At 37.9% G+C, this 12,002-nt stretch overlaps 1 protein-coding gene across 3 annotated transcripts in view; it reads left to right on the top strand.

Annotated features, from left to right (window-relative positions):
• Positions 1–12,002, top strand: part of LOC128657318 (gastrula zinc finger protein XlCGF7.1-like) — a 67,928-nt gene that overhangs the window by 21,220 nt on the left and 34,706 nt on the right. For 2 of the 3 annotated variants that reach the window (XM_053711616.1, XM_053711615.1), the window contains 2 exons: positions 7,900–8,004; positions 8,175–8,288. In XM_053711616.1, coding sequence (XP_053567591.1) covers positions 7,900–8,004; positions 8,175–8,288 — 219 coding nt within the window. The remainder of the gene's footprint in view (positions 1–7,899; positions 8,005–8,174; positions 8,289–12,002) is intronic. The other variant, XM_053711617.1, reaches the window with a different exon arrangement.

Here is a 12,002-nt window from a genome sequence, read left to right as displayed (position 1 = left end):
ATCTATTAGTATAGTCTCCTTAGCCCTGTATTGTGGATATCCCAAACCACAAGGATACAAGAGAAAAATAGGCATAAAGCTTTCCCTTTGCTCAGAAACCGTTAATATATAACTGGTATAGACTGTTACACACTGGGTCCTTCATCAGAGAGGTATTAGCATAATACACACTGTTTAATAACACACATTTAACAATCAGGGGGATTCAGTAAGGATCCTCCCTCTTGTTAGTTAAGGTGGATCAAGGAGTTACATACATACAAAATGACGACACTATTCAAAGCTACCGGTTTATTTGGAACCCTAGGGCTAGATTACAAGTGGATGGGTATTTAATGCTTGAGTGCTAATACCGCTGAAAGTGCGCATGATAGAGCACGTATTACGAGTTAAAAGTAAATGGTTTGCGCACCAGCAAAACCGACACACAACAAACTTCAGGACTTCAGATACTGTGACTACGTTAACTTTGTCTCCCCATAGACTTAAATGGAGCTGAATTTAGAATAAAACCCTAACACTTATTGCTCGAGTACTAATCCGACCGCATTTAACCAAGTGCCCTCAACCTGACATGAGTTATGAATATTTTATATTCCAATGTCCTTCACACAGAAGAAAATGTTCTATTTATTTTTAAATATATACTTCTCTCTCTCTCTATCTATCTATCTATCTATCTATCTATATATATATATATATATATATATATATATATATATATATATATATATATATATATATATATATTTGTCATATACCATATAGATTTGAACCCTTCTAAAAAAAAATGTTTAAAATTTGTATGAGTTATTTTTATTAGATAGTGTATTTATGAGTCTAACTGTTTATTTTAATATATTTATGTTGTGTTCAGTGCAACTTTTTTTAGACACATGTTGTGTCTGAGGCACGCAGGTTACAGGTGAGTGTGCACACGTGTCTGAGGCATACAGGTTACAGATGAGTGTGCACACATGTTATTTCTGAGGTATGCAGGTTACAGGTGAGTGTGTACACATGTTGTGTCTGAGGTATACAGGTTACAGATGAGTGTGCACACAGGTGTCTGAGGCATGCAGGTTACAGGTGAATGTCCACACATGTTGTGTCTGGCACACAGGTCACAGGTGAATGTCCACACATGTTGTGTCTGAGGCACACCGGTTACAGGTGAGTGTGCATACATGTGTCTGAGGCATGCAGGTTACAGGTGAGTGTGCACATATGTATTTGAGGCATGCAGGTTACAGGTGAGTGTGCACACATGTGTCTGAGGCATACAGGTTACAGGTGAGTGTGCACACGTGTCTGAGGCATGCAGGTTACAGGTGAATATGCACACATGTTGTGTCTGAGGCGCACAGGTTACAGGTGAGTGTGCACACTTGTGTCTGTCGCACACAGGTGATTGTGCACACATGTTGTACATGTTGTGTCTGAGGCACGCGGGTTACAGGTGAGTGTGCACACATGTGTCTGAGACACACGGGTTACAGGTGAATGTGCACACATGTGTCTGAGGCACGCAGGTTACATGTGAGTGCACACATGTTGTGTCTGAGGCACACAGGTTACAGGTGAATGTGCACACATGTTGTGTCTGAGGCACACGGGTTACAGGTGAGTGTGCACACATGTTGTGTCTTAGGCATACAGGTTACAGATAAGTGTGCACACTTGTGTCTGAGGCACACAGGTTACAGGTGAATGTGCACACATGTTGTGTGCACAGGTTGCTTTCTTTAGCACAGCTCTTTTGGACTTAGTCATCTAAGTAAAACTTTCTAGTTAACTACACCCCTTCACATCTGTGCGGGATTATACTATAGCTAATAATTATTCACCCTCCATCTCTGTGTATTTCAAGTAGCAAGTCAAAAGTTTGTGCGCAACCAGACCACTTTTAACCAAGTGCGCTCAACCCAACATGAGTCATGAATATTTTACATTCCAATGTTATATATGTTATATGTTCACATATAAGAAAATGTTTTTATATATATATTTATTTATATATATATATATATATATATATATATATATATATATATATATATATATATATAGGCATATGCAGATATATATATAGAATATCTATTTAAAAATAAATAAAACCTTTTCCCCTATGTGAAGAACATTGGAATGTAAAATACATTAAATACACACTAAAACCCAATCACCTAGATTATGAGATTTGCGTTATGGTGCGGTACGGCTTTTAATGCTTAAAAATTGTCCATTACGCTGGAATGGCCAGGAACGCATATTACGAGTCGTGTCAGTATAGCTATACCGCAAAAATGTTAGCCTGTAACACAACGTCCATTCCACACTCAAAGAAATGACGTTTGAGTGTCAGATTTTTATAGCACTAGTATTACAGGTTTGCGTTCCGGCTAAAATGCTTGTGTTCTGCTCTATACCGACACGATCCATACCGCCATCTGAGAGCAGCAGTAATGGATTTTGCAAAACATAACTAAACTGTTACAAAGTACACTAACACCCATAAACTACATATTAACCCCTTAACCACCACCATTCCGCATCGAAAATACTATATTACATCTATTAACCCCTAATTTCCGCCCACCCACACACATTGCGATTATTAAATAAAGTTATTAACCCCTAATCTGCCATCGACCCACATCGCCAATACTATTTTTAAATTTATCAACCCTAATCTGGCGCTCCCTGACATCGCCAAATTAAACCTATTAACCCCTAAAACGCTGCCCCCCCACATCACCAACACTATAATAAAGTATTAACCCCTAAACCTTCAGCCCCCCACATCATAACTACTAAACTAAACCTATTAACCCCTAGACCACAGCCCCCCCCCCACTTCGCAAAACACTAAATTAAACCTAACACCCCCTAAATTTAAATTAAAATTACAATATAACTATATTCAAATAAATTAACTTACCTGTGAAATAAAAACAAACATAACATTAAACTAAAAAATACTACTAATTAAAAATCTAAATTACAAATTTTAAAAAAAAACTAACACTACGAAAAAAATAAAAATCCTAAAATTACAAAAAATAATAAACACTAAATTACGAAAAATAAAAAACACTAAGCTTACAAAAAATAATAAACTAAATTATCAAAAATAAAAACAATTACACCTAATCTAATAAAAAATAAAAAACACCCACTAACCTACAGTAAACTACCAATAGCCCTTAAAAGGGCTTTTTGTAGGGCATTGCCCTAAGTTAAACAGCTCTTTTACCTGTAAAAAAAAATACAACCTCCCCCAACAGTAAAACTCGCCACCTAACGAACCCTTCCCCCCCCCCCCAAAAAAAATCCTAACCTACCCATTGCCCCTAAAGGGGCATTTGTATGAGCATTGTCCTTAAAAGGGCATTCAGCTCTTTTACAAGTGCCCATCCCTAATTAAAAAAAACAAAAAACACCCAAATTTAAAAACAAAAAACTAACACTAACCCTATGAAATTTACTCACGGTTCCTGAGGTCTGGACATCCATCTTGATACAGGCGGCGAGAAGTCTTTACCCATGCAGCGACACCTCAGGGATGTCTTCTATCTTCATCCCGGTGGAGCAGAGCTATCCTGGAAGACATCCTGCGCGGAGTGTCCTCTTCATATGGTCACCGCCTTATACTGAATTTTTTTGTAAGCTTAGTGTTTTTATTTTTTGTAATTTAGTGTTTATTATTTTTGTAATTTTATATTTTTTTATTTTTTTTCATAGTGTTAGGTTTTTTTAACTTTAGATTTTTTAATTGGTAGTTTTTTATTTTTATTTTATTAGAATAGTTATGTTAGGTTAATTTATAGTTTAAATTAGGGATGTTTTTTTATTTCACAGGTAAGTTTTTATTTGTTTTAAGATAGTTATATTGTAATTTTATTAAAGTTAGGGGGGGTGTTAGGTTTAGGGGTTAATAGTTTAATCTAGTGTTTTGCGATGTGGGGGGACTGGCGATTTAGGGGTTAATAGGTTTATTTTGTGGGGGCCGGAGGTTTAGGGGTTAATATGTTTAGTAGTGGTGATATTGGAGGCCGTAGGTTTAGGGTAGGGTTGCACCGATACCATTTTTTTAACACCCAGTACAGATACTTGTTTTCAAATACTCGCCGATACCAATTACCAATACTTTTTTTTTAATGTCATGTGACAGTTTACCAAGCAGACTAATTATTTAGTCATGGGGAACAACACTATGGGCTAGATTACATTTGACTGGTAAGCTTTACCAATGCTCTCATTACATGTCCAACTCCATTTAAGGCTATGGAGTTGGAAATGTGAACAGAGCATAGGTAAAGCTTACCAATCAAATGTAATCTAAATCTAGTCCTATAATTGCAGGATAAGTGTTCATTGGAATTAACTTAATTTTAACTATAAGTACTCGTCCTGCAATTATAAGCTAAGGACAAGGCCGGATTGGCCTAGGAGGATACCGGTAGATTTCCTGGTGGGCTGCAGCAGCTGGGGCTGGAAATCTACAATTTAAAGGGGTGATGCAATTGGGTTGTAGGGCTGTTATATGACATCAATCGGACATTTGTATTTAATACAAAGTAATATAATTTAATTCTGAAAAAATATTGGGGAAGGAGTGTCCCAGTAAACCCCTTTGAGAAAAATAGGACATGTGCATTCTATCGACTCAACGGAAAATAGGGCTGGTCTTCATATTTTTCCAGGGCTGCTTTTTATTCCCAGTCCAGCCCTGGCTATGGATGTTTCTCAGAGTACAATATGTTTTGAACATAATTGTGCAAGATAAATACTAGCAGTATAACAGGCAATCTAGCAATTAAGTAAGGAGGTTTGACTCTAAGTTGAACAGTCTTTCCCTTTGCACACTACTGCATGGGGCAGAAAGATATTTTTGGGGCATTTTAGCCAGAGCTGGAAATCTGTTTATTAACTGCCCAGTACTCCAGGGGTTTGTCTGAATGAGGTAAAGTAATCTCTCCTACAATAATACAAATAACAGCAATTTGTATTGGCAGAACAGTAGTAAACGATTTTTAGTTTAGTCTCCATTCCAGCTTAAAATGAAATGGGAATATGCAGTTTGAAAAGACTCCACAAGATAGCATATGGGTAGGAAGTGGAGGTATCGGTTTAAGTATTGGTGCATTTGCACGAGTACAAGTACTAATGCAAATACTTGGTATTGGTACCGATACTAGTATCGGTATCGGTGCAACCCTAGTTTAGGGGTTAATCATTTTATTTAGTGGCGGTGATGTTGGGGAGCGGCAGATTAAGGGTTAATCATTTTATTTTCTAACGCCGATGTCGTGGAGCGGCGGATTAGGGGTTAATAGCTTTTAGTGTTGGCGATGTCGGGAGCAGCGGATTAGGGGTTAATAACTTTATTTAGATGTCGGGGGCAGCGGATTAGGGGTGTTTAGACTTGGGGTTTATGTTAGGTTGTTAAGTTTAAATGTAACTTTCTTTTCCCCATAGACATCAATGGAGTTGTGTTACAGAAATTTTTCATTCCGCATTTCAGGTGTTAAGTTTTTTTTCTAACACTCTCTCCCCATTGATGTCTATGGGAGAATGCGTGCACGAGCACGTCAAATCAGCCCTTGGATTTTGCGCGGTATGGAGCTTAACGCCACCATATCACAAAGCAAAAGGAGGCTTTTTAGTAACTCGTAATGGCAGCGCTATGGAGAGTGAAATAACGCAACTTTTTGGCATTAGTTTTGCACTCTGTTTAGCGCAAAACTTGTAATCTAGGCGATTGTTAAACATTAAAATTGGGTAAAAATGTTTTCATGCTTTCAGGTATTTGAGTGAAAACAGCTTGAAAGTATATATATATATATATATATATATATATATATATATATATATATATATATATATATATATATAGTGGGGCAAAAAGTATTTAGTCAGCCACCAATTGTGCAAGTTCTCCCACTTAAGAAGATGAGAGAGGCCTGTAATTTTCATCATAGGTATACCTCAACTATGAGAGACAAAATGTGGAAACAAATCCAGACAATCACATTGTCTGATTTGGAAAGAATTTATTTGCATATTATGGTGGAAAATAAGTATTTGGTCACCTACAAACAAGCAAGATTTCTGGCTCTCACAGACCTGTATCTTCTTCTTTAAGAGGCTCCTCTGTCCTCCACTCATTACCTGTTTTAATGGCACCTGTTTGAATTTATCAGTATAAAAGACACCTGTGCACAACCTCAAACAGTCACACTCCAAACTCCACTATGGTGAAGACCAAAGAGCTGTCGAAGGACACCAGAAACAAAATTGTAGACCTGCACCAGGCTGGGAAGACTGAATCTGCAATAGGCAAGCAGCTTGGTGTGAAGAAATCAACTGTGGGAGCAATAATTAGAAAATGGAAGATATACAAGACCACTGATAATCTCCCTCGATCTGGGGCTCCACGCAAGAACTCACCCCGTGGGGTCAAAATGATCACAAGAACGGTGAGCAAACATCCAAGAACCACACGGGGGGACCTAGTGAATGACCTGCAGAGAGCTGGGACCAACGTAACAAAGGCTACCATCAGTAACACACTACGCTGCCAGGGACTCAGATCCTGCAGTGCCAGACGTGTCCCCCTGCTTAAGCCAGTACATGTCCGGGCCCGTCTGAAGTATGCTAGAGAGCATTTGGATGATCCAGAAGCGGATTGGGAGAATGTCATATGGTCAGATGAAACCAAAGTAGAACTGTTTGGTAGAAACACAACTCGTCGTGTTTGGAGGAGAGAGAATGCTGAGTTGCAACCAAAGAACACCATACCTACTGTGAAGCATGGGGGTGGCAACATAATGCTTTGGGGCTGTTTCTCTGCAAAGGGAACAGGACGACTGATCCGTGTACATGAAAGAATGAATGGGGCCATGTATCGTGAGATTTTGAGTGCAAACCTCCTTCCATCAGCAAGGGCATTGAAGATGAAACGTGGCTGGGTCTTTCAGCATGACAATGATCCCAAACACACCGCCCGGGCAACGAAGGAGTGGCTTTGTAAGAAGCATTTCAAGGTCCTGGAGTGGCCTAACCAGTCTCCAGATCTCAACCCCATAGAAAACCTTTGGAGGGAGTTGAAAGTCCATGTTGCCCAGCGACAGCCCCAAAACATCACTGCTCTAGCGGAGATCTGCATGCAGGAATGGGCCAACATACCAGCAACAGTGTGTGACAACCTTGTGAAGACTTACAGAAAACGTTTGACCTCTGTCATTGCCAACAACGGATATATAACAAAGTATTGAGATGAACTTTTGATATTGACCAAATACTTATTTTCCACCATAATTTGCAAATAAATTCTTTCCAAATCAGACAATGTGATTGGATTTGTTTCCACATTTTGTCTCTCATAGTTGAGGTATACCTATGATGAAAATTACAGGCCTCTCTCATCTTCTTAAGTGGGAGAACTTGCACAATTGGTGGCTGACTAAATACTTTTTGCCCCACTGTGTGTGTGTATGTGTGTATATGTATATGTATATGTGTGTGTGTATATGTATATATATATATATATATACACCTTCCCAGTCAAACACCTTGTCTTATATTTATATGAATTTTTATCAGATAGTGTATATATGTGTGTAACTGCTATTTTTAATGTACTTATGTTGTGTTAAGTGCAACATTTATTTATTTTTTAGCCCTAACCCTTTACGCCAGGTCTTCGGTTGTGATAATCTGCCAAGTGCAAAATTAGTTTGCGAATGAGCGGTTGCATTTTCTTTCAATACAAGTGCAAGTTAACGCGGGCACAATAACTTAATATTGTATACTTATAATCTAGCCCAAACAGTTTTATGGCAACGTTTTAAAAACTAGATTATACAAATGTAAAATGAATCTGCTTTATTTGTACAGACGCAGATAATGCTGATATAGGGAAAGCTGAGATAAAAGAAGATCTGTGTATGAAGCGTCAGCTGGGACCAACAGATGAAGAAACCAGTGACAGTATTAGCTCAGGTGAGTGTGCACGTATGTTGTGCAAATTCATTGTGTTTGAAGTACACAGGGTACAGGCATGTATATTGTGCCTGGTGCATGTAGGATCCTGGCAAGTGTGCGCATATGTTGTGTCTGAGGCATGCAGGGTACAAGCAACTTACACATATGCGTGTATTCTCACTGTACAGGCCGTACTGATGTGACGTCTTCAGATGGCTCAGCGGTTGAGCATGAAGAAGAACTGAATGTATGTGATCAGGTGAATTCTGAGGAGGATGAAATTCCTATAAATTCGACTACAGGTGATTAGTGCATATTAAGTAAAGTGGAGATTCTGTGATGGTGACATTTTGTGTCATGTAAATAACAGTTATATTTATCAGATGGTTACACAGCAGACACAGGTTAGTGAGTAGCTCAGGTTTATATCATTTTGTCTCATGTAAATAACAGTTATATTTATCAGATGGTTACACAGCAGACACAGGTTAGTGAGTAGCTCAGGTTTATATCATTTTGTGTCATGTAAATAACAGTTATGTTTATCAGATGGTTACACAGCAGACACATGTTAGTGAGTAGCTCAGGTTTATATCATTTTGTGTCATGTAAATAAGTTATATTTATCAGATGGTTACACAGCATACACAGGTTAGTGAGTAGCTCAGGTTTATATCATTTTGTCTCATGTAAATAAGTTATGTTTATCAGATGGTTACACAGCAGACACAGGTTAGTGAGTAGCTCAGGATTATATCATTTTGTGTCATGTAAATAACAGTTATATTTATCAGATGATTACACAGCAGACACAGGTTAGTGAGTAACTCAGGTTTATATCATTTTGTCTCATGTAAATAACAGTTATATTTATCAGATGGTTACACAGCAGACACAGGTTAGTGAGACTCAGGTTTATATCATTTTGTCTCATGTAAATAACAGTTATATTTATCAGATGGTTACACAGCAGACACAGATTAGTGAGTAGCTCAGGTTTATATCATTTTGTCTCATCTAAATAACAGTTATATTTATCAGATGGTTACACAGCAGACACAGGTTAGTGAGACTCAGGTTTATATCATTTTGTCTCATGTAAATAACAGTTATATTTATCAGATGGTTACACAGCAGACACATGTTAGTGAGTAGCTCAGGTTTATATCATTTTGTCTCATGTAAATAACAGTTATATTTATCAGATGGTTACACAGCAGACACAGGTTAGTGAGTAGCTCAGGTTTATATCATTTTGTGTCATGTAAATAACAGTTATATTTATCAGATGGTTACACAGCAGACACAGGTTAGTGAGCAGCTCAGGTTTATATCATTTTGTGTCATGTAAATAACAGTTATATTTATCAGATGGTTACACAGCAGACACATGTTAGTGAGTAGCTCAGGTTTATATCATTTTGTCTCATGTAAATAAGTTATGTTTATCAGATGGTTACACAGCAGACACATGTTAGTGAGTAGCTCAGGTTTATATCATTTTGTGTCTCATGTAAATAACAGTTATATTTATCAGATGGTTACACAGCAGACACAGGTTAGTGAGTAGCTCAGGTTTATATCATTTTGTGTCATGTAAATAACAGTTATATTTATCAGATGGTTACACAGCAGACACAGGTTAGTGAGTAGCTCAGGTTTATATCATTTTGTGTCATGTAAATAAGTTATATTTATCAGGTGGTTACACAGCAGACGCAGGTTAGTGAGTAGCTCAGGTTTATATCATTTTGTGTCATGTAAATAACAGTTATATTTATCAGATGGTTACACTGCAGACACAGGTTAGTGAGCAGCTTAGGTTTATATCATTTTGTCTCATGTAAATAAGTTATATTTATCAGATGGTTACACAGCAGACACAGGTTAGTGAGTAGCTCAGGTTTATATCATTTTGTGTCATGTAAATAACAGTTATATTTATCAGATGGTTACACTGCAGACACAGGTTAGTGAGCAGCTTAGGTTTATATCATTTTGTCTCATGTAAATAAGTTATATTTATCAGATGGTTACACAGCAGACACAGGTTAGTGAGTAGCTCAGGTTTATATCATTTTGTCTCATCTAAATAACAGTTATATTTATCAGATGGTTATACAGCAGGCCCAGGTTAGTGAGTAGCTCAGGTTTATATCATTTTGTCTCATGGAAATAACAGTTATATTTATCAGATGGTTACACAGCAGACACAGGTTAGTGAGTGTCTCAGGTTTATATAATTTTGTGTCATGTAAATAACAGTTATATTTTCAGATGGTTACACAGCAGACACAGGTTAGTGAGTAGCTCAGGTTTATATCATTTCGTCTCATGTAAATAACAGTTATATTGATCAGATGGTTACACAGCAGACACAGGTTAGTGATTAGTGGTATATAATTGCATAAAAGGAGCGCCACCCTCAGGGGAGGGGGGCTTAAGTGCGTTATAAAGATACGTAAGTGTGGTACCTCTGGAATGAAAGTGAGAGGGGTGTTTTTATAAAAATACCTCTAAGAGTCAGAAATAAATTACAAAGGAAATGATATTCCGTGAAATTTCACTGTAGTTTGCAGGATGTGTGTCGTAGCTACAAGAAGAAATATGCCTGCTACAGGGAAATTAACCAAATGTATTATAGTGCTATGGATGTGCTGAGGAGTTTCGCTATGTATTAATGTAGCGAAAAAAAATTAATTGTATGTCAGAATGCTACAAAGTTATCTGACAAAGTATGATAACAGAACACTGAAAAAGGCTACAAAGAGTATTGCGCGACAATCGGAAGAGTTACTGAGTGTGAATACTAATAAAGCTACAGAGTGTGATTTGGAGACTGCTGAAAAAACATCCTATGTGATAAAGTGCTGTAAAGTTATTTCCACATGTATCTAATACCAAATTCAGATGAATAAATAGTAGTTTATTGTATTTTGGCTTCTCGCAGGATGCCAGAATATACGGATTATATGATATATATTTCTCCAACATAGGTGTGTCCGGTCCACGGCGTCATCCTTACTTGTGGGATATTCTCTTCCCCAACAGGAAATGGCAAAGAGCCCAGCAAAGCTGGTCACATGATCCCTCCTAGGCTCCGCCTACCCCAGTCATTCTCTTTGCCGTTGTACAGGCAACATCTCCACGGAGATGGCTTAGAGTTTTTTAGTGTTTAACTGTAGTTTTTATTATTCAATCAAGAGTTTGTTATTTTGAAATAGTGCTGGTATGTACTATTTACTCAGAAACAGAAAAGAGATGAAGATTTCTGTTTGTATGAGGAAAATGATTTTAGCAACCGTCACTAAAATCCATGGCTGTTCCACACAGGACTGTTTAGAGCAGGCATGTCCAAAGTCCGGCCCGCGGGCCAATTGCGGCACGAGTACCGGACTGATATGGCCCCACAGATAATTTTACAAATATACATTATACGGCCCCCCAGTGAGTCCCCGACCGCCGCTCAGTTAAGTCCCAGAGCGCCGCTCAGTGAGTAGACGTCATCAGACAATCTTTCAGCTGTTATTTCTGTCTCAGTGCACGACAATCGTCCGTTATCCGTCCTCTGACGTCACACGCCACAGGAAGCTCAGCCGTACTGAGCCACAGGAGTACTCCTCCACCATCTTGCTGATCTCTACCGAGATTTTTTTTTTGTTAAATCCTGTCGAACAGTGATTCCTACAAGGTAACCTCTTAAATAACTTTTGCTGCACTATAATTACTGCCATTATCGTAACCTTGTGAAGTGAATAAGAACTGTCTTTAACTACTGGGACACTTCATATAAAAAACACCTAATGGATGATGTTAATACTTCCTTATAGTGTTAACTTATAAAGGGTGTAACAAACACATATTGTGTTCCAGTATTTAATTCACTTTGAGTTTAAAATAAGAACTGTGAGGTTATACTAATCTACATTCAGATTTATATTTAAGTGTTATATAACATTACAGACGTCATCAGCCGTCTGATGACGTCTGTTCAAAGAATGTCAGGCAAAGTGGTC

The sequence above is a fragment of the Bombina bombina genome, chromosome 4 (genome assembly GCF_027579735.1).
Source record: "Bombina bombina isolate aBomBom1 chromosome 4, aBomBom1.pri, whole genome shotgun sequence".
Lineage (NCBI taxonomy): Eukaryota > Metazoa > Chordata > Amphibia > Anura > Bombinatoridae > Bombina > Bombina bombina.
Note: the sequence above shows the minus strand (reverse complement) of the source record. Positions and strands in the feature narration are given on the sequence as shown.